The sequence below is a fragment of the Haemaphysalis longicornis genome, unplaced genomic scaffold, assembly GCF_048455015.1.
Source record: "Haemaphysalis longicornis isolate Haplotype H1 unplaced genomic scaffold, Haemaphysalis longicornis Haplotype H1 scaffold_9, whole genome shotgun sequence".
Lineage (NCBI taxonomy): Eukaryota > Metazoa > Arthropoda > Arachnida > Ixodida > Ixodidae > Haemaphysalis > Haemaphysalis longicornis.
Window position 1 is genome coordinate 59,899,523 of NW_027526460.1, and position 24,123 is coordinate 59,923,645.

General features: G+C 44.2%; 1 protein-coding gene and 1 non-coding gene across 2 annotated transcripts in view; both read right to left on the minus strand.

The window, feature by feature from the left end:
- LOC144153690 (glutamate receptor ionotropic, kainate 2-like) overlaps positions 1-24,123 on the minus strand; it is a 131,620-nt gene that overhangs the window by 28,792 nt on the left and 78,705 nt on the right. The window contains exons 6-11 of the mRNA XM_077685364.1: positions 23,591-23,767; positions 22,656-22,823; positions 14,815-14,919; positions 9,843-9,956; positions 4,720-4,923; positions 3,178-3,692 (exon numbers count right to left, since the gene is read on the minus strand). Coding sequence (XP_077541490.1) covers positions 3,178-3,692; positions 4,720-4,923; positions 9,843-9,956; positions 14,815-14,919; positions 22,656-22,823; positions 23,591-23,767 — 1,283 coding nt within the window. The remainder of the gene's footprint in view (positions 1-3,177; positions 3,693-4,719; positions 4,924-9,842; positions 9,957-14,814; positions 14,920-22,655; positions 22,824-23,590; positions 23,768-24,123) is intronic.
- Trnag-gcc (transfer RNA glycine (anticodon GCC)) lies at positions 17,653-17,725 on the minus strand. The gene has a single exon. It is a non-coding gene; the product is annotated as a tRNA-Gly (tRNA).

The following is a 24,123-nucleotide window of genomic DNA, read 5'->3' on the forward strand; positions in this document are numbered from 1 at the left end:
ACTTTTTTCCTAAATCCTAAAAGCTCTAAGCACGTAGTCCACAAGCACAACCAGTACTTGTGTAGCTGGTCTCAAAGTACTTCAGCCATAAAATGCCCATAAAATACCTTACTAACTTGCTCAAAGCATTTTTTTCTCTTTTCCAGTCTCCTCTTTCTTCGACTGTTGAAATCGCACCATTGGAGTGATACAGCAGCTGTTGGCCGGCTTCCTTTGAGTTACAAGTTCAGTTCATAATCGCCACAAAACCAGCTGATACAGTAGGCTGATTTGCTGCGACGAGCAAATCACTCAGTGCCGCAGTACACTGGCGAATACTATAGCTTTAACAATGCTTCCAGACGTGAAAGAAACAGTGAAAGTGTTTATCGGAACTTTTATCAGAACTTTTATCGGAGAAAGAGAGAATGACCTCGGAAAAAAGGACAATTGAACACGGCGAGGGCCGAGAGGGGGACACAAGTGCTTGCCAAAGGGAGAAGAAAAAGTACGGCAAATCTCAGCATGTGCTGCGACTGCGCAGTGGGAAAGGACGGCGGGGCCGTGGTTCCTGGCTCACCACCTGGCCGTTTGTTTGTGTTCTAGTGCACCGCCTCCTCGAGAAGCAACGATATGAGTGATGGGGTTTCGCGCAATTACGGCGAAAGAAAATAGTGGGAAGCCTTATAGGCACGCCTGTGCAGTACAAATGATGGATCCAGCGCGTTAAAAGCCACTCCTATGTATGGCTGTTTAATAGAGCGCTAAAAATACCAAAAGGCAACCAAAACCAGGATTTTATCCGAAGTGTGATACACACAGAGACACTACATACGACGGCCGTAGTTAATGTCTACCTTCTTTAGGGGCAATTTAATTGAATTCGGCATTTTTGGGCACCCATGTCAAGTCTGTGCAGATGATTACACAAATATTTTAAAAAATTCACCAGCTAGTAAAAGTTACAATTTTCGCGCTCCTGTGTTCTAAAAATAATTAAAACCTGATCCCCACCAGCGATGTTCATTTAAACAAATATGTTTTGGCTCAATTAGGCAGGCCTTCCTTAGTATGAAGGTCGCTAATCTTAGTTTCTATAAACTTTCTTTTGTTTTTATAAGCCTTCATGGTCGGTGTAAATATATAATTGTGTTTTCCCGTGGAGTGGGATTCCGTCCGATTCTTGATTTTGCTTTTCTTCTGAGTTCTGCTGTACGTTATCAAAATTATGCCGCATGCGCTGTTTTTACTCGGCTCACCCCGACTAAGCCAGATGCATATTTTCTTTCCAAGCACCATTTTTAGGGCGTAATGCATATACATTTTCCGTACGCAAATTCTCAAGAGCGTACATTGCGGAAGTACATATAGCTTCATAGTGTCAGCAGACAGGATATCAGAGTAGCGCCTCTAAGGCAGGTAAATCAGCAGCGGTGGCCTTTCAGTGCTTATCAGTGTTGTGAGACTGCCGCATGGACGGCCTCTCCGCTAACTTAGACAGGGTCATTTGTTAATAACACTGCCGAAGATGCAGCAAAACGGCCTATTAGGACACACATCTGGTGCTGAAATGCTGCTACACGCGTTATCCTCGATTTCCGTTCGGAAGGACATCTGTCGCATGCAGCCGCATAGCAGAGAGGACAAGCTACGTCCGCCAGATTTTTTTTCACTGACCAAAACGCATAAACAACAAAGTGGCGATGCCCATGAACCTTCGCAGTGTAAAGAAATGTCACGTTACGCGAGCTGGCCAGTGACAATGGCGACGGCACGGAACAAAAGGAAAAAAGTTACGATACTCTGTAACCTTATCTAGTGACCTTATAACTGTTCATTTGTACAAAAAAGAGTCATGCGAAATTGCAGCAACTGAACAAAGGAATTGGAACAACGATAAGGGCACAGGCAGGATGTCAATCCTCACAGGCGAAAGATACCCTGCATGTACCGTCTCGTTCTCTCTCCTTTAATTGTAGTTAGCTGCACTTATATAAGTAGAAACCTTTCCGATGTTTGTGGAAATTCAACCAAACGTATAACGTCAAAATACTTCTCGTTCCTTAAATATCCTCAATTATGGGCATAAAAGTTTGTTCTCCGTAATTGGTGCTTATGTAGCATGCAAACGTTTCAGCGCCACAACATCACCAGCTTTATACACTTTTTCAAAGAGACATTCCCATTTCCATTTTTCATGATCAAATGTCAACAAACAACATCGTAGCATTATTTTACGAAGGTACAATTGGTAAGGAAATGATACATCAATGGCCGCAATCATGCGGTAATATTGGCTTTTTCTTTAGGGAAATATTTCTGACCTCAACATTGATGAAAGATGTCTGTGCGAATGGCTGTTTCTTTGCGCAGAAAACAAAATCTGTGTCCATTGGTATTCGCTAATATAGCGCATCTTCGGACAGTGTACCATCCACATTTGCACAAAACCCCCTATTTCTCTAATAACGACCATTCTATTGCTGCAGTCACAACCATTCTAATTCTCTGAAGATGAACTTCGGGTAAACACTTTTTGTCGGAGGTATGAAGAACGAAGCAGCTAAATTCACTCCCAGTGGGTCGAGTTCTCACTACACAGTAAGGATTAGTTTTGAATTATCAGACTCTTTTGTGGTTGTAGCATGAAATCAGGATTGGAGGACTTCGCCCCCCGAGACGAATCGCGCGAGAATGGGGTTCGGTGTGTTTTGCGCAGAATAGAGTGGAAAGAAAGACGGCTGGATTTTCAGATGAACATTATTTATCTGCAGCTGGGACCTTCACAGGGGTTTTTTTGCCTGGTAAACTGCCCTTATCTACCAGTGTATGCGAAGAGGACCTCTTTCTCAACCCCTTGGTAATGGCTTTACTGAAGGTGTTGACTGACGGGGTGCTGACTTGAGTATTTCTGGGTCAAGAGCGCCAGAATGGACTCTTATCTTTGCGTGATGGTTAACATAAATGGCAATAAAGAACCGACAAAACGCAATACCTATGGAGAAAGTTCACGTGTCCTAACACTCCCCGTTCCTCTCTTCGGCAGTATGTTGCCCCTAATCATGTTCACGGCAGTAAAGATGAACCCACAACCAGCAAACAAAGCAATCAGAAACCAATTATGACAAGACAATGGTGAAAGGTACGAGATTTTGTCACGCACACCAATCTAAAGGATGGAATTACAAGTGCACTCACCTCGGCGAAGTGTCACATCCCTGCTGCATGATGGCACTGATTGTAAACCACAGGCTGTTGAGGAGCGTGAACTGGTTCTTGGTAACTCGCGCACCATCACGTTTCTCACATTCGATGTCAAACATCCTTCCCCGGACACAGCCGCTCCTTCCCCCCGCTATGATGTCAAGCCCGGCACTTCCGCACTCTGTCGGCCCAACAGCCGGTGCTAGGCTGTCCCGGAACGGGCAGCTACAGCAGCAGCGGCCACCACCACTGCGGCTGCGGTCACCACTCCACTCGGCCGTGCCCACGCGGGCCACGCCGAACAGCAGCAGGCTGACGGAAACGTACGCCGCGGCCATGCACAGCCATACATCCACGGAGAGAGGTGAGAGGAAGAACAGCAGAGTTTGGTCCCCCTGGGGCTTCCGGAAGAGGATGCTTACACCGAGGGTCATGAAGGGCATGGTGAAGTCCACGGCTTCCTCGCGCACGTACGTGATGGTCAGGTCACCGATGGCTAGGTCGGCCTCCTGTAGCCCCCAGGTAAGTACGAAATTAGGTTTCTAGTTTTTCAGAGAGGGAATGTAAATAAACATGGGCGAATATACAAATTTTTAGTGTGTGTCGGAAAGGACTCGACAGTGAATTTGTGTTCGACTCGAGAGTTTGATGCTCGCTATGTTGAGTGGTCAGTTCTGTCCTAATGTTCGGGAGTGGTGTTAATTTTCTGGCATTAACCGATTGGTCAATGTTATTTGCTGCACTCCGCAACCTGGTCTGGCCTCAAAACACAGACTATACAATGAGCTGCGTCACTGCAACGCTGTCGCTAACAGGGAAATGCATTTGCTCCTTGTTGTGTGTCTTTTTGTGCTCGGGTAAAGTGAGACCATTCAAAACCCCCGATCTAATATGCTAATGGTATTTGAAAAAATATCATATTACGGCGGAAAGTGTTCTGCATTGGAGGCAATGTCTGAAGCGAGTTTTTATTCACAATTTTGACGATTTTCGTTTGCTGAATTTGGGTATTAAAAGTTCTTTCAATAATCTAAATTCCAGGTCGATTAGGCGGAGAGGTCTTGTGTGGGTGACAAAGTAGTCATAGGAACAAACAAAACAAGTTGCAAAGAATACAAAAACAACAAGTGTGTATCGCGCGTCCTCAATGAGCATGAGTTCATTTGTTTTCCTTCAACATGCATGTGTTTTTAGCATTGTACTTTAGAGTCGCATCAAGCGGACTACGTTTTTTTCACTGAAAGATTGCGAAGGCCCGGTGATATCGCCAATTTCAGAAAAGTGACATAAGAAAACTATCCGAGCCTCCTTTTGTGTATTGACACAAGAGCATCGAACTCTTGGGTGGCCAGAGTATAGAACAAGCGCTTTGGGTTACAATTATTGTGATACTCAGTATACGCAGTGTATCCTGAGCCGTAGCTAAGTCGTGGAGATATTTCTCCTGCCAGGGGCATTATGGTTCGTAGTTAAACACTAGAACTGCTTTGAACTCAGAATCATGCAATGATCAAACCTAAAAGTCAATTTTCTCACCCTGTCTATCAGTTCTCGCACCATTCCGTTCCACCGGCCCCGGCCGTCGCGGGTGCCATGGGCGCCGTCGCGGACGAGCCTTAGCTGGTAGCGAAAGCCCAGAAGTAGCGCCAGTTCACGAAGCAGGTCTACACAGAATCCTTCGAAGCGGTCGTTGCCGTTCAGCTTACCCGCGGAATCTTTCAGCATCACGTAAGGTGCGTTCTGTAAGACGTAGTAAGGTGCCACGAAATTTACTGATCACTGTGAATTTCTCGTTTGCACTTAAAAGTCGACCACACCACTGCAATGTACTTGGTATTACCGATAGAATGATCGATTCCCAGGCGTTACGGCTCGGCCAATCGCTGGTATAAGAGGGTGGCTGCTGGAGATCGGCAATATGATGCTGCATTTCGTAGCCCTAAATCTAATGCTCTTGGTAAGTTATGGTGTTTTTATGATCCGTTAATGGGTTTGTTGTATTTTAAAGATACGTTAAGGTAATCACGAAGCAGAATTACGCAATGTGTCCAGTATTCAGTAACTCACATTGGCAAGCAGGGTAATTTTAAAAACAGTTCACTAGTTGTAACATTTCTGGTTATAAAGTCGGGGATAGGTATGTTCAAGGAAGATCTAATGTTGTTACGCTCGTCAATGTTTCGCGCTTAATTTAGGTTGGTTACGGTTGCAAAGAAAGGGCACAATTAATCACCATCGAAGCGTTGTAAATGCTGGTATACGGGACCTTCTAGTTAACACAAGTTATTTCTTTCTTTTGTCGCTTCAAATTTTTATTCTTGCGTTTCATTTTCTTCTGGTGTATATAGCCATCGTTACAGCGCTGATGCATGTTCAAACTTTTGGTACGGGAAACAAAATTCAAGAAGCGCATCTCTCCCTGCTCCTGCTTCCTGCTCCCCGCGTACTCCGCTCCTCGCCCGGAAAAGCAAGTTGAGATGACACAGATACGTTAGCAAGTCTGCCATAGACACAGAGAGCAAGGTGTTCGTACCACTTTAGGCACCGACAGCTCGAGTACTCCCCTGCGGCCCATTGGAACAACGCGGAAAATTTACATGTTGTTACGGGACTAAGGTGGACAATGCCTGACAGCTCCTTGAACTAACGAGGATGACGACGACGACGACGAAGTGCCTCGCGCGAACCTTGCGCGAGCTCTGTCATGGCCGCACTGTACATAATGTGAATAGATCGCTTCACTCCATCGCATCGTTCGTCTCATCTATGTCCTGCCGCCACGTAACATTTTGGTGGAGTGTGCGGTGTCATCCCCATCCTGGCCTCCACATCGCATCGTCTAGGCCCGGGCGGAATCGTCGAGGAAACGTCGGCCGTGTCGGGCAGCCCCAGCCCACTGCGACGAGCATTCGACCACGTCCCCCGCCCCGTGACCCCAGCCCGTGACCAGCCGATGAAGACGAGCCGCTACATGCCGAGACCAAAAGAACAGAAGCCGCGTCCCCAGCCCTCTCGTCCGACGTGGTTCGAGTTCCTCCGACGGTCCGCTTCTGCCGCCACGTAACAATATCGTGCCCCTTTATTGCACCTTCTCCTCCATTCTTCCAGAGAAATGTCAGGTTACGAAACGTGTACGCAAAAAAAGAACCGGATGAGTTTAGAGGTTTTGTGTTGTATAGTATTACATAAACCATGGATAAATTTTCATTCTTGGGACCAGTGGTGCAAGCTGGCACAAATTAGGCCACAAACACCTTTCGGGGGATATCAACTTTTTCCAAAAGTCTTTCCTCCCAATGCGAGCACCAGCCGCTTAGGAAAATTCCAAAGACACCTAAGCAGGTTTATGACGTGAATGCGCAAGCACGAGCATCAACGTGCCAAACGTATCGTTTTATTATCAGCATCATGGTTTCCCCTTTGTTTTTGTGTTTTTGTTTTTGCGCAATTTCGTCTGAGAGCCTTTGCAGCCTACTCTTGTAAGTTTAGTATGTGGATTAACTTTGCGAAGCCGCAACCTGGGTCTTGTGCTGTGCACAGAAACCTCAAACGTATTGCACGTCGACCTTCAGGTGCGGGTTAAAGGCGGCTCGAGCAGAAAACGTACTGTGCTGCCTGACACGCTGATGACAAAAAAGCATTTTCAGCGCCGTTTCGTAGCGTGTTTCAGTTTATACCGGAAGATGGCACTACCAACGCCAGGCCGGAACGCAGCCGCGTTGACATAGCGAATCAAGCAAGCCATTTGGGCGCACGTACTGTGCCTTTTGCTTGTTCGCCAATTGCTACTTCCAAAATTTCCATGCCCAAATTACACATGTAGTACTCTGCACAGGTGTTTTAGCACTTATTTATTTCGAACGTCACCCTGCAGTGACCAGGTTCCCTCGTAATCAGCTACCGACATGGAGCTGTAGTGGCAATAACAATGCACGCTCGTCTCGCATTCAGGACGTCCTTTGATACTTTTTCATCAACACCAAAATTAACCAAGAGTTCCAAAACTCAGTTTTGCTAAGTTTGCTCTCTTGGTGCCCTTCACCATTTTGTCTGTTGCTTTTCTGTCCCTCAGGATTTAAAAAACTACTTACTCAAACAGCCATTTAGCATTAAAGTTTGAGCGCGTAGTTGACGACAACACGACTAGCATTTGTATGTGAAAAAAGCAGCCAAAAAATAAAAATACTGCCCCTTTCCCTACTTTATTATGAATGATGTAGCTATGTTGTTCACTGGAGAAGGAGTAATATAAAAGTGCGTTATCAAAGCTTCTCCGCCGACTATTTTAGATAGTTTATAACAAAGGATTTAACAATTAAGAAAAGTGCAATTTGTGGCGGTACATATTGTCTATTCCTTCTTGAAATGTATTAGCTCGAGCATGTGGAGCTCTTTGTATTTTATGAAGAACGTGATTCGCATCCCACCCGCAGATTCGTTTTTCTCGGATACGAGCTCTGCGCATTCAAAACACTTCCTGAATTATACATTTTAGGGCCAGTGGGAAACGTATGTAAGCTGTTCCTCTGGTAGGGTTTTTTCACGTAGTACTCGAACTTATGCGTCACCCAAGCTCGCCTGTCAGCATATCGCCAGCGCGCAAGGTTACTGGTAAGCAAGTATCACTAGCTACCATCGGTCCTAAATTTTCTGGGCAAGGCATAACTTTCCGCACGACGCAGCTGGCTAACATAACCGTTATAGATGGTTCTTAGATGGTTTTCACTTACAAAAGCATTCGTGTGCGAGCTTCAGGCACACAAAAATGACACATGGTTTACATAGTTTAATCTAACAACTATGACGCATACTATAAATTTGAAGTAAGGTGCTAGCACCTGACCACAAAGTCGAATCCCAGTTTTTGCCTGATTAAACTTTATTGCAACAAGAGTGTTTGATGACGAGATACCTCTAGGTCCATCCTTAATCTTAAACAGCTGTTATTCTATTCGTCTACAAAATCACAAACACCAGATCTACCTTGATAATTGTAGAACTTAAGCACTCCATAATTTCTTGCCATGAAGAAGAAGAATGTTGCATTCTGCTGAGAGACCGAAGCAAGGTTTTTGCACACCACACATTCACGTTCGTCTTGTGTGCTATTTTTTCTTATTTCTTGCTGATATTTTTGCTGCTTTTACATATCACATTTATGTAGAGCAAAGCGAAACACAAGAACAATGTCATCAGGCGTGATACTAAGTTTTAACGTTAGTCATACACCCACGAAATAAAATAGCCACAGTAGTGTTCACCTAGAACATGATTTAAAGCTTCCCAGAATTCAGGTACCCAGTACTCTCTTGACAGCAAATCTTCTACGCCTGGCGTTGTTTTTGGTTGTTTATAAGTGGACTTTTGACAATTCTGATATCAGCGACTGGAAACTTGAGTGTAATTCTGTTTGATGGATTTATTTATTTATTCATTCATTCATTCATTTATTTATTTATTTAGTTATTTATTTATTTATTCATTTATTTATTTATTAATTTATTTATTTAGTTTTATTGATTGATTGATTGATTGATTGATTGATTGATTGATTGATTGATTGATTGATTGATTGATTGATTGATTGATTGATTGATTGATTGATTGATTGATTGATTGATTGTAGGGTTTAACGTGCCAACGCACGCAGGCGATACGGTGCGCCGTAGTTGAGGGCTCCGTAATAATTTTGACCGCCTGGGGATCTTTATCGTGCGCCGAAATCTGTTACACACGAGCGTTTTTGCTTTTCGCGTCCATCATAAAAGCGGCCGCCGCGGTCGGGAATCGAACCCGTAGCCTCGTGCTCAGCAGAACACCGTCTTAGCCACTGAGCCACCGCGGCGGGGGTATGGTGTTCGAATGTATATTAGCGAAGTTGATTCGGTTTTGTACCAAAGAAAATGCAGTAGTGTTTCAGTAATGGCTGTTGGCCAAATGCGCGGCAAAAGTTATACATACCCTGAACATTTCATCCCCACATTCTGGCAACAAAGGTTTTGTCGTATCTCTTCTTGGTTGGAGGCAAAAAACTGTATGTCGGTATGTGTTTTTTCGTTATTAACGTGCTTTGTTCCGCATTTTAATATTAGCGTCAAGGGTAGAGTTACTGGCTGATGTTTACATGTGGCTCACAACTGTGTAAACGACAACCCAGGACAAAAGTGTTTGTGCGCCATTAATAAATTCCTCCTGGGATCACTTTAGTTCCCTGAGGCAAAATATATTGTAACGTAAGCGAGCCGCTCCTTTACGTATAGTTGCAGGCTACAAATGCGCACACCGCTAAACTTTGTCCTTTATTATTCATTTCACATTTAATAAATGTGAGCTGTTTGTTATACTCCGGTCAAATAAATACGCTCACCTGTGACACCACTTGTTCCAAGATGTATTTCCACATTTGTGTGCCCTAGATGTATTTCTACATTGCGTTCCCTAGATGTGTTTCTATCATAGATAAATCAAAATACAGCATTCTTGACTCATTCAATACTAGTGAAAACTATATCAATCTTAATGTTAGAAAATAAATTTATTTTTCAGCCACTGAATATTAAAAATATACGGTAACACGGTGTAATTCTCGAAAACAAATACATCACAGACAAAAGTATCGTTTCATACACTCACTCGTAGATGCTACTAAATTTACATACCAGTATCGTGGTAATCTTGAATGTCTTGTTTCTCAGCGTGCTTAGTATTTCTTCCTGGAGCATTTGTTCCGTTCGTGTTATTTGCAGGCCAGAAGACGCACTCCACCTGCCTATCTGAAGAGAAAAATACTTCAGCGTGACAGTTAAGTTAAAGTCCTTGTTAAGACAAAGTAAAAGGCCAGGTTGACACGGGAATTCCTTCATACAAGGTTTTTGTCATGATTGAAGAGCATAATACATTGGCGTATTCAGCATATTTCATCTTAGGGAATAAAACAGCGCGCAAACGGACGGGAAAAAATTAAATAGGCTTAACACAAGCGCTTGTATTATGTCCGCCATTTTTTTTCTTTCCCGTCGTTTGGTCGCTGTGTTATTCCTTGAGGTGATATACCAACATGCCCAATTTTCACTTTTACTTTGGAATATCTCGTCCTCTTTGTTCTTTTGTATTTCATTTTTTATTTAATGCAGGTGGTGTGAAATGATGCCAAATCTTCACAAAGCAAAAGTTCATCCAACAAATACGTCAATCGAAAGAACCCTAAATTATTCGCGTAGTTTTTTTTCGCACGCCGCATTATTTCTCAGCAGAAATTTACCAAGAGTGAGATATTTTCGAAGCACTTTTTGTGGTGGACTGTGGCAAAGGTTTCTAGGAAAATCTCAAAATAAAGATAAACGTTTATTATCGGTTAAGTCTGCACAAAAAGCACACATGAAACAAATAGACAACAGTTGAGTATTCAAAATGGGTGCGTAAATTTCTCAATATATTCAGGATTTACAGTACATCAGCACTTGTTCTAAATGTCACTTCTTAAAACATTTTCTTGCGAAGTCGCATCAATAGAAGGAACTCGTACTTTTTCTTCTTTCGCTAAATACAATTCCAGAATATAAATGATGCTTCATGAAACCGGGATGTACTCAGCAGGCTCTAAGAAACAAAATCGAGTTTTCACGATATATTCCCATTATTAAACATTCAGAAAAGCGATTACTCATACGTGGTCTTTGCTAATCCGATACTGTCACCAGGCTCATTGAGAGATTGGGACTAGGCGTCTGCAGGCCTCGGGGTGATCTAATCATTGCTCTCCGGGATAAGTAACCGTGGAGCTCCGTGGCGAAGTCGGACATCAAAGAATCTAGCCCCAGCTTGAATACCATTTACAACAGTTTTCCTAGGCGAGCTCAGCGTATTTTTTTCAATTTCGGTCCCGTGATCAAAAAGTTGAATGTTTAAACAAGCCCACGAAGTCACAAAGATATTATAAAGAACGTTTCTAGATGTCGCAACTTGTTGTTGGAATACTTATGCGCTCTTTAGTCGAGTTTACCATCAAGGCCGCACATCTCATTTGATTCTAAATAATGGTAAAATAACGTAGTCATAAGACGAGGGAGGTACAAGGGCATTAATCCATTTTGTTCCCGAACCCTCCGCCTCCCCCCCTCACCAGCACTGACCACACGGGATATAATATTCGCCTGCTCAATTTTTTCACATGACTTTTTTACTGAAAATGCACCACAATTTTGTCGCTTCCAAATGCACCCTTCGAAAGATAGTTCGAAGCCTTACTTCACCAAGATTTATTATGAGCTATCGTTCACATTTTGACTGCGGAATTTCGTCCAGATATATAGCCAATCTAGAAGAGCATTATGTAAGAATACTAGAGGATATTTACAATGGGTCCACAGCTACCATAATCCTCCATAAGGAGAGCATTAAAATACCTATAAGGAAAGGCGTCAGACAAGGAGATACGATCTCTTCAATATTGTTCACACCATGTTTACAAGAAGTATTCAGAACATTGGATTGTGAACAGGTGGGAGTAAGGGTTAATGTAGAATACCTCAATAACCTAAGATTCGCTGATGACGTTGCCTTGTCAAGTAACTCGGAGGAGGAATTGCAAAGCATGCTTACCGCACTGGGCGAACAGAGTAGAACCGTGGGCCGGAAAATTAATATGCAGAAAACTAAAGTAATGATCAATAACCTCGGGACAGCACAGCAGTTTGAGATAGGTGGCGAGGCAGTGGAAGTGGTAACCGAATATATCTACTTAGGCCAATTTGTGACCCCAGATCCCAACCATGAGGCAGAGATAATTAGAAGGATCAGAATGGGGTGGGGTGCATATGGCAGGCATTCTCAGATAATGAATAGCAGCCTACCATTGTCGCTGAAGAACAAAGTGTGTGACAGCTGTATCTTACCGGTTCTCCCCTATGGGGCACAAACTTGGAGGCTCACTCAGGGTGTTCAACTTAAATTGAGGATGACTCAGCGCGCAATGGAGCGGAAAATGATAGGTGTAACATTAAGGGACAAGAAGAGAGCGGAGTGGGTCAGGGAACGAACGCGCGTGAAGGACATATCAGTAGAAATTAAGAAGACGAAATGGACGTGGGCAGGGCGTGAATGCGAAGGCAAGATAACCGTTGGTCAGTAAGGGTAACAGAGTGGATCCCTGGAGAAGGCAAGCGTGGCAGGGGGTGGCAGAAAGTTAGATGCGCAGATGATATCACGAAGTTTGCGGGGATGAAGTTGTCGCAGTTAGCGGAGGACCGGGGTAATTGGAGACTAATGGGAGAGGCCTTTGCCCTACAGTGGGCGTAGACAGGCTGGTGATGATGATGATATAGCCAATCTGCATACTTATACAAATATGCCGAGGCCCAAATATACGAAATCAACCTAATTCTTTCTAAGCTCCAGTAAGCAAAATGTAGGATGTTTTTATGCATTCGCGTTGGTAATCTTATCTAACAACCAGCCAATCCCCGTTCTGCTGCTTGTTTGTACTACGCCCACTGCAGCAACCTTGTAATAGACAATTTCAAACTTTTGGGAGTAGTATTCTGCGCAGGCTGTGTGCTTTACGCCCTAAATCATGGACGAATACCATAAAGCTAAAATCAAAGGGTCCCTAAATTGAAACGAGCCATTCGTAACAAAGAAAGTTTAATAGATGTGTCCTTGCAGAATTGCGGATTCCAGTTCTTCACGCAAAGTCTACGCTTTGTGCACGCTTTCTTTCGCGCAATGGCAAGCCCGATATTTGCCGTCTCTACTCCCTATTTTGGGGCTACGTGATCCGATTGATTATCAGAAGACGTCTATATCACAATCCTCCACGCAGGCGAAATAATAAAGAAAAGATCAAACCACATCAAACGAAACGGAAGCAAACGTCAAGGAGCCAGGACAGTGCGGTTGAATGGAGGGCAAGAACTTGCTGCGGGATTCTGCGCACGTGCCACTTTTATGGAAACACACGCTTACAATGGGCGCGCGGCAGCTTTGCAGAAAGACGTCGAGGAGATGGCAGCTCTTGGAACTAAGCAATGGGGCGAGAGACTGGCAACAATTCATTTGGGGTCTGCGGTACTCGTGCGGAATTTCGGCCCTCTTTGCGCCGGAAATTCGAGCGGGACGTAAAGAAAAGAGGAGCCGTAATGAGAAAGACGAGTTCCCGTCCCGAACGTCAACTTTGGCAATTTAGCGGCGTAGTTTCTTCGGTTTCACAATTTTCGTACGAAGTTCCGAATGGAGATTGTTTGAACAACGTCCCATCAGGATGTGCTCGAGTGGAGAATTTGTCCAGATTGAGGATTTTAGCTGCTGGGTGTTTTTTTTCTTTCGTGCCCGCAAAGGCATTGTTATTATGTCAACGCATAGTGTTAAAATCTTTTTAAACAGCAAGCAACATCTATAGAAGGCATGGGTGTGACGAGCATTGCTCCTGTTCAAACTCAAATGAATGTTATGTGTTATAGAGCTTACAACCATGTAAGCTCCCAGCGCTAACACAACACACGTTAGGAGCGAGAGCCGATCCCGCCTTTCTAAAAATTTGCGCTGCCGGGTTCGGGTGAAGGGCGGGACGGTAGGCCAAAACAGCTCTGTCTGTCAGCAAATAATGACTACTTATAAGTGGCCTAGCCAGATATATATTTCTGGGGGTGTTATACGGCACCGGGAAAATAAAAAAGACAGACACACAGTGCCAGGCATCAAAACAATACCTGTCATCTTTCTGAAAGCATAATATTCGGAGGTGTTCTGACACCCAAACAGCCGTCTTGCTACGCTCCTGCTACTGGTTGTTGTTTTTGTGCGGATAAGCTCCCGCACCAACCAGATACGGCCTTGATGGATTAACTCACCGCGGAGACCGGCCATTTTAAAATTTTAGTGAAGAAACAATGAACATTAAAATCGGAAATGTATGTAGGTTACTACGTCATCTCGAAGTGCTGCGGTTTTTAATCTGTGTTATTTTTTTCTCCTGGCTTTTTATCTTGCGTTGTTTTTGTTACTTTCTCGCTTTCATGATTTCCTTTTTCATTTTCAGACAGCCCAGGTAAGCCGATGTGAAAGCATCGTATGCCACGTACTCTGGGATGTTTAGAAAAGCTAAGCAAATGTTATAACGATGGCGTTGGGCTAACGCATCGCCGTTCTTGTTGCTGCGAGGTATTGTATACAAGATAGCGGCGCCGAACCTTTTCAAATGGCCCTATTCTCAACTGTATTGAAATACACGAATGCGCGACCGTCCTCAGAACTTTTCTCTTTTCGTAGCACTGATTTCAGCTTCGAATTATGACGATGGCCGCCACGCAGCGCTTTTGACGTTCACTGTACGTTTCAGCGTGACGTGGCCAAAAAGCACTTTTTTCTGCCCACATGTTGATTTGTTGCTGCTCCTTGGTTCCGCATCCCTGATTATCCTATTTGATATCACGCACCTCTCATGTGGCCCGTTTGCCAGGAATTCATGAGCCGTGTTGCTGGCGGGGACAACCACCGCTACTGACTTCAACTTAACCTTATTTCACATGAGGACAAATTACCTTCACCGTACCGAATAGTTATTTATTCTTACGCACAGTTTATTGGTTAACACGAATGAAAGGAAGTCTTTTCAAACTGCTCAGTGCCACATACTGATGCGAGTCCGGCCCTTTTCAGCTGTACCACATGAAGTGACAAGTTGTGGCGGCGTCCCAGAGGATCCAGCCAGACAGGCCCTGTAAGTCCGGAAAAATGAATCTGCAAAAAAAAGAACAGATATCAAATTTAAACATTTCTTGCTTGCAAAACAGGTATACTGTTTTCGTTAGGTTTTCGCTAACTCCTCATTTATAACAAGTAAATATTTCTTTGCCTAACATAACCTTTCTGAGACCATTTCTATACGTAACAGACTGTAGAACGGCGCCTTTTGCTAACGTCTAACGTAAACTCCAAAGGAAATGTGCCATAATGTACATAGCACATGCCATAACGTAGAAACAAAAGTCACGTAGGCAATAAATCTAAACGCATACCATTAAACAAGATTCGCTGCAAAAGGAGGAAAGCGAACGTGCATCGCTTAAAACGCGGTTGAAAAAAGCGTTGAGCAGTGACAGCAGGCCTTACGTTTACTGAAAAGACGCCGACAGCGTCGAGCTAATGAGAAAAGAGAAGCCGAAATGTCGTGCTATCACATTAACGCAAAAGGTTATTATCTAACTGAATATGGCACTTTCAAATGAGTAAACAAAGAACACTCAGTATAAGAACTGCCCTTCGGGGAGTGTATTTTATGTTTTTATCAGAAAGTTGCCGTTTTATTATACCCAAAAACTTACACTATAATTCCCAAAAAATTGATGAGCGTCATCACTAGCTCGCGCTACATGCAGTACCTTGCATTGCGCGAAAATAGAGGCATAGAATGCTGTTATCACGAGAAAATTCTCAAGACTCACAGAGCCTTAGCTGAGACCACGTCGTCCACGCTATATGACCGCAGGTGCGGAAACGCTAAACCTGGTACGGAAATGCTAAACGATAAACGGAATATAAAACGAGTTGCATTTGAAGAAGCATTGTGAGCTTCACCACAAGTACGACCAAAGGCTAACCGCTTTCTTCTTACTTAGCGTCTCTTAATTAAACCGTGTCTGCAAGCATGCTCTTCAATTTTTTGTTGACATATGTCTCACGGTAACATCATCTCGTGCCGTATCAGAACGTAAGACTGTGGGAAGAGAGTATAGACATCGCTCTCCACGTCAGTAGGAGCTTATTAAAAGCAGCGAATACTATCATTGTTGTGCAACGGATAGAGATTAACAATGGGGGCATTTTCTAAACACGCAAAATTTGTTTTTCAGGTTTTGATGGCTTTACCACAACTTTGGCTTTACCACAAGATAATGTTAACCTAATTTGTTTTTATACTATTTCTGGTATAAGCCTTCTCTATTCTTGTATCAAAGAATTGTTCAATTGTTCAAGCGCAGATAAGAAATCGGTTTTTGTGCAAAGAGGTTCACTTGTTTTTCATTTGCGAAGGGCGAAGAACGGTATTGCTCGAAATAAAATACCGTAGTGTATAAAAACGTTTTGCTCTTTTACGGCTGTAATTCTTAAGATGTGCAAGGCAAATAGTGGGCAAACTTAAAACCCAAGAGAGATAAGGAAATTTGGCGGTGTAACTAATATTCGCTGAACCTCGGTTTGGCCCGGCTGTATTTTCAAGAGTTGTAGTTTGAAACCTTCGAATCAGCACCAATGTTGTAACTTAAGTTCCCTAGTGCCTCATGTGTACTTTATTATTTTATGGCATGAATAATCTGAAAGGTTCTCGCAACTACATATCCGAGGGTAATTTTATTGTTCCTCTGTTGTGAGTCCCTGAAAAATTTAAAGGAAGCGCTTGCGCTGCGGCATGGTAAACTCCTCAGAGCATAGCGCCACGGTACCCCTTCGCCTAATGCCTCTGCGTAGTTGAATTAGCGGGTCTCCATGGAGACCATGGACAGAAACCAGCTCTAAGCTCACTCTCTTTGAAGCAAGGCACGTAAGCGTGTTTGACCTAAGTTACAGTGAGCAGTTGTTTAGTTCATGATACCGGACATGTGAACGCCCTACCAGGCCGTGTAAAAGCATCTTTCAATCTCTCGCAAAATAAGTGCAAGTAGAGCGTGGCTTTCTTTGCGATGGTAAATTAAGTTGCAGTCTCTGACAACGAGAAGTCGTTAACGCTGCACCGTGATTAGTAGGACCGTTGCAGGACCGGTGAAGTAGGGTAGGGCTCGGCAAACTGAGATGTAATTGCGTCAGCAACCTGCTGGTGCTTTTTTTTACTGCTTGCTGGGAACATATTGCTACGTTTTGCCGTCTTTGGGCAGCTAGTGCGTTTTGTCGGGCACACGGCACAGCACAAACTCAAAAGTGGACTATATGTGAGTATGATAACATACATACATACATATATATATATATATATAACGAACTATTTGAGTCAAAAAGAAAGTGATGAAAAATGCCCGCCGGGTGCGATCCGAACCCACGACCTCCAGAATACCGGTCTGGTGCGAAAACCACTACGCTACCGGCGGGGCTGTTTCCCCACCACTTTCTCGGGTATCTATGTTAAGGTATTTTTTGTTTCCTGCACTTGGGGGTGGTAGCCAGCGCCACTCGGACTACACGGGGTGAAGGGGACCTTCTTTTTAACCCCCGGGCCGTGACTCGAGTGTCTAGGACATGTCGAGAGTGGTCGACCAGCGTTGAACGCTCTTAAGCTACCTTTGGCACCAAGACTGCCAGATCAGAGGCCCTCGCTAGGCATGTAGCGAATCAGGAATGGGAAATGAGGGGCTCGGTGAAATAAGATAGAAAATAAGGGTTGGCATTCAAGAAAACCTCAGAAAGCAAAGGGGAGGTTGTGGTGGGTCATAGAAACAGATGAAGAACTTTTTGAGTCAGAGAGAAAGTGATGAAAAAATGCCCGCCGGGTGGGATCCGAACCCACGACCTCCAGAATGGCTGTCTGGTGCGATAACCACTACGCTACCGGCGGGGCTGTTTCCCAACCACTTTTTCGGGTATTTATGTAAAGGTATTTTTTGTTTCCTGCACTTGGGGGTGGTAGCCAGCGCCGCACCAGACCGGTATTCTGGAGGTCGTGAGTTCGGATCCCACCCGGCGGGAATTTTTTCATCACTTTCTTTCGGAGTCAAAAAGTTCTTCATCTGTTTCTATGACCCACCAAAACCTCCCCTTTGCTTTCTGAGGTTTTCTTGACTGCCAACCCTTATTTTCTGTCCTTGATTGATTGTGGGGTTTAACGCGCCGACGCAACGCAGGCGATGAGGCGCGCCGTAGTGGAGGGCTCCGGATTAATTTTGACCACCTGGGGATCTTTATCGTGCGCCGAAATCTCGTACACACGGGCGTTTTTGCTTTTCGCCTCCATCAGAAAAGCGGCCGCCGCGGCCTATTTTCTGTCCTATATATATATATAGAAAGAAATGCCGGCAGTCTACAACGCCAAAGACGGCATAGGGGAATGGTTAGACTATTTGTTACCGCTAGTGACGTTACATTATTTTTTTTATTTTATTAATTACGTGAGAAAGAAAGAAAGAAAAACACGCGCCCAGAGTGGGGACCGAACCCACGCCTTTCGATTAGATCTCGAATGCCTTACCAATTCGGCTATCTGGGCGACTGTGCTCTCCTTCACTTTCTGGGGTATTTATATTTACTACAACTGTATATGACGCTTTAGGGTGGTAGCCAGGGCCACTCAGACTACACGGGGAGAAGGGTACCTTCTTTTCAACCCCCGGGGCGTGACGCGAACGTCTACAGCCTGTCATAAGCGGGTAACTGGCAGGAAACCCTCTTATGCTACCTTGGCATCAAGGCTGCCAGAACCGAGGCCCTCGCTAAGCTTTCGCACGATAAACTGGTTTGGAAATGAGGGGCTCGTTAGGAAATACAGAAAGAAATGCCGGCAGTCTACAACGCCAAAGACGGCATAGGGGAATGGTTAGACTATTTGTTACCGTTAGTGACGTTACATTGTTTTTTTTATTTTAATAATTACGTGAGAAAGAAAGAAACAAAAACACGCGCCCAGAGTGGGGACCGAACCCACGCCTTTCGATTAGATCTCGAATGCCTTACCAATTCGGCTATCTGGGCGACTGTGGTCTCCTACACTTTCTGGGGTATTTATATTTACTACAACTGTATCTGACGCTTGAGGGCGGTAGCCAGCGCCACTCAGACTACACGGGGAGAAGGGGACCTTCTTTGCAACCCCCGGGGCGTGACGCGAACGTCTACAGCCTGTCATAAGCGGGTAACTGGCAGGAAACCCTCTTATGCTACCTTGGCATATATATATATATATATATATATATATATATATATATATATATATATATATATATATATATATATATATATATATATATATATATATATATATATATATATATATATATATATATATATATATATATATATATATATAATATATGTGCGAATGTACGTGTTTAATAAATATATACGACAATAAAAGCAGAATAAATAAAAATGTTCGTGCAGTATCTATTTGTGTATCTATAAGTATCTATTTGTGTATGCGAGGCCAGTTCCGTGTGTGTAAGCGTGTAAGAAAGTCAACGCCATGGTGAAGATTAAGCCAAAGATTCTCATAATATCCTCATATAACATTTTTGCTATCTCTGACAGCAACGGGATGTGCAAAGAAATACTTTGTCTCTACTACCATGGATCCGCTATGGATGATTGTCCTATTTACCCTGTAAGAGAATTTTAAATTGTTTTGATCTCGGCAAGCTGCCCCGCTATACGGACTAATATGCGGTTGTTTGTAGCAGCTGATGCGGTTTTATTTCCACGTGGTCACAGAAGTAGGGTGGGCCACTACAAGCCATGTCGAAAAATTACTGCCACGTTCGCCACATTCCCTGGCACTGGACAAAACGGATTGGTAATTACTGGGATGGAATAAAAACTGTCTTGTACTTAACATGACATCACAATTTATTTTCAACTGGCGTCCAGCTTCTTCCTGTATTACTCCTCCTTAATCGGCCTCGTATCTATCCGGTTCATGTTATCAGTAAATGTAATTTGAATTGTTTTTTAAATGCAGAGCATTTTAGTAACTCACGATGTCACCCGCGTTGACGTCCGTAGTCCGCATCGCTCCCCCTACACTATATAAAAAAATAATACTTACCGGCGCCAGGTTTCGATCCCATGACTCTGCAGGCGGAACGTAAGGTACATGGTGCTCTACCCACTGGGCCACAAAGCCGACACAGAACGGAAGGTTACGAACACGCCTTATATCCTTGACTCATTCAACCGTCGGCCACAGGTACGCCCTCTCCCCCGCGTCCTCCTCGCCTTCTCTCCGCTCGCAACACCCTCTCTCGCTGCGTTCGGTTCGCGCTGAGCAACAGCCGGTTCGCGCGCAAGAACAGGTGGGGGCGCTCGCATCGCGCTCTCTTGCCGCGGTCGGTTCGCGCTTAAACCGCATATGTCGTTCGCGCGCGCTCCGGTCGCTAACATCTGTGGCGTGATCGTGACGTCAACATCACGCGTTCGTGTGGTGGCGCGATTTCGGCGCTGTAACACTCTCTCGCGAGGGGCATTGGATTGGATTCGATTGGATTGGCTTGGATTGGATTGGATTAAAGTGGATTGTGTTGGATTGTGTTGCGTCATAGCCGCGCCACGTTGCGTCATAGCCGCTCCACGTTGCGTCATAGCCGCGGCAGGGGGTTCACGGCACGTTTCACCATCGACTTCATCGACAATGTCTACGCTGGAAGACAACAATTACAACAACAACCAATACGTAATCCATACGACTTGCAGGCGCGCGCCCCGCGGAAATGCTCTGCATTTGATCGTGCCCCTCGCGAGGGGGATGTTTCTTTCTGCGAGGAAGGGCGCCTTTTCCCATGTCGTCAATCGCCTACGCTGGCTTTGTTGTTGAGTCACCGCTGTTGTAGCAGTGCAATCTCTAGATTCCCGTGCACGGCTAGGCTTAACGCTTGTCTAGGTTCACCACGTGGCCGAGTTCTTTTCAAGTGTTCGAGTCAAGTGTTTGATTACATAACACTTCAACAGAAGAGAAGCCGACATGTGTGGGATACGAAGAGCGGTGACTCAAGCGGGGTGACGGACTCAAGTGGTAGTGAGAGTGACAGAGCATCACGGGTTTATTCAGGATTTCGATTTCCGCACCGCACGCTAATTGTCAGGAATGCTTTATTAACGCCCGGGACATCTTTATCAGACGCTGGCCCAAACTCTGAGCACATTGTGGGCGCGAGTATTTTGTAATGTTTTAAACTGCTTTCTTTGTTTACCCTAGCCATTTGGGCACACAAAGAAATTTATTGTTAGACTTATTTTAAGTACTACTTTTCTTTGTTGGTTGTTGCCTTGTGTGCCCCCGCAGAAAATTTCCGCAGTGCATCCCTCGACAAGCGTAGCGCTTTCTTGTGGTCAGTTACGTTAAATAGGTTAATAAATGTAGCTTCTGCTCTTACAAAATCTGAACGCTACTTTTTATAGAGCAAAGTTTAGCCACCAACTAAGTCAAATGAAAACCCTTTTTCTAAGATTTTCAGTCAAACGATGCCCTTAAAATTCGTAGCTGTTAAGCGCTCGTGGCTTGAACACTGCTTTTTAGTGTCCACACAGCACCATCAAAACAATCTGCCAAATTAGAGCTATTACCCCTCAGCACTTTCTGCAGCTTATACCAGGTCTCGTTCTCCTAGAGCGCGGCCGCCTTCCTGATGTCAAATAAACTTTCTTTTTATTTTGTTAGTGGGAGCATAAGTAATCTTATTATTGTTCTGACTCTTCACAAATCGTCGTGTTTGGGATAGACAGTGTCTGTCATGAGGTCTTCTCTTTAGTGCTTGGATATTGTCGCGGACCGGTCAGATGGTACTCTGCACAACGAGGTAGTAGGAGCAGTAATGTAGGTGTTATATTGCGCAAGGGCATCTGCGGATACATAGATGACTCTATGTTATAGCATCAGAGTTGCTTGCTTTTCAATGCGCTGTGCACCTGCTAACGAGGAGTTCGGCGGCACCGCCAATCTGTGAGTAAATGGTGTAGTACAAAAGTTGCTTGCACGTGTTTTAACATGTGCTGTATATCTTTCGACGTGTTGGCCTACGGCTCCCACAAGCGGTTTTTCCTCTGCATTTTCCGGCGGCCGGCCGCATGATGCCCCCTGTGATGCAAAATAAACGATGCTATTCTATTCTGAACACGGTGAGTAAAGCAAAAAGTATGGCAGGAGAAGAACATTGCTAAGTGTATTACCAATATTATAAAATATCTGAAACAATTTTTGTACAGGAAGTGTAGCTTTCGCGACTGTAAATACCCTTCTTTATTTTACATTGTGTCTGTTCTACACCAGTACTGGTTTTTTGTTCCATTGCAGTAATCGTACGTAGTTTTACGGTTAGCGGTTGCTCTTTAAAGCATACTTTCTACTAACAAGTTTAGCAAAGTTAGGGAACGCACCTTCCAGCGCAAACTAGGACAGGTAAAACAAAAAGATAAAAAACACTTAAAAGCAAAAAAACATCTAGAAAATGCAGAACCCAAAGCACAGTCGACATAACACTGTTCAACTAACTGTCCTGAATTGACATACCCCCCCCCCCCCCCCTCACCTGCAAACTGCGCATGACCTGTTCTAGAAAAAAAATAATCTGGTTATCACCTTTTCGCGTAACACTAGTTCGCGTGTAAAAAGATCGCCTTATATTGTTTTCCTCTACTAATAGCCGTGAGGGGCTGGTATTTTATGGAATGCCTCAGTTTTTAATGAAGCCATTGTCAGTTGAGCACTCTACTCTGTACTCGTGACGGCTTCCCCTCAATTTTAGTACACTTTCCTATTTCCATATGCTTAAGTGATATCGCACCTTTTTGACGGCTTCAACAAGCGTCCTCGATTGAGCCCAGGGCCTCAAAGTTGGATCGCCTCCTCTGCAGCGCACGCTGGGTGGACGGCCCAACGTTTTCGCCCTGGCCATGCTCTGAATGACGCGCACCAGGATATCGAGGGCGTCTTGGGCCAGCGCTGCGTCTACCTAGGATATGAAGCATGTAGTAAGAAGTAAATTACCACAGCCAACCACTTCCCCAGTTAGGTTGCAAATAACACAGTAGTGCCGGGCCTCCGCTATTTATATGGAACAAAAAAGGACAACTTTTGTTAGAAATAAACTCCACTAAGTACTTCACCGAACATCTCTATACGAAACTTGCTTACATCCTTCTCGACTTGGTGATGGTAATTTCTGAAGGGGCTGTTCGGTGCTGTTCACTACTAAGTAATTTTGAAAAATAATCCCAAAGGCCTCTGCCCACACTGCCATAAAAAGTGCGCGCGACAATCACTAATAATGCCGAACGCATCGTCGCACACGTGACGTGTATGTACACGTGACGTGAAGATGGCAACCAGGATCTTCTTTGCAGCCTGCGTGAAAACCAAAATATTTTAGCGCTCCGAAACATTTAACGCTTTACCGTTGGATAGCGTAGGTGTAAAAAATATTCGCTCAGCTGACAAAAGTAAATGGGAGATACAATAATTTAAACCCGCCATCCGCATTGAGGTTACCCATAGTCACAATATGTATTCCATGAAGGAGCCCCATTACATTTCTTTAACTACAATAATTATACCAAGATGCAATGCAACATAAATTTCCGAGAACATTAAAAATAGATTGGGTCTCACAACGAGATTTCACAGGACAAAGTATTGTTTTGCTCTTTTTGGACGAAGGGGGATATGACTGCGCGAATATTAAAAGCTTTAAACACACCAGAAAAACATAAGCTTACGTACCCTTACTGGCCTCCTGGGAGCACGATTTCCGAGAAAGAGGGGGTAGATCCCAGTGCGGGCATACGCCTCGCGCATGGCCCCTATGTCCTGCTCCCATAAGTCTCTATTCAGTAGTTGAAAGGCACTGAGGTTGGTTCGAGAGTTTTGAAAGTCCGACAGGTCTATTGTGTGGAGATCCTGCATTGAAAGCCACCGCGATAAAGACTGCACGGGCGTCTAATGTGCAAGTCAAGTAAAACTTTTTTGACTGAAAATTATTTGAAGAAATTTTAAGTTTTCGCATGCATCCACGAAGCATCATTTCTAATATAATTATATGACTCGAAGCCGCAGCTGGAGCGGGCGAGTCATCAAATTAGGTTGCTAGGAAGTCAATTACAGCTATTGGGAATCTGCGAAACCCACGAGTATGCCAGACACACCAGCGTTTAGGGGGTTTTTTATTCACCAGAAAAGCAACCTCCCATACTTGAAATCGAACCTGCAGCCTGGTGTAAGTCTTGGCGCAAGTACCTTCCTAACCCGCCGCCGGT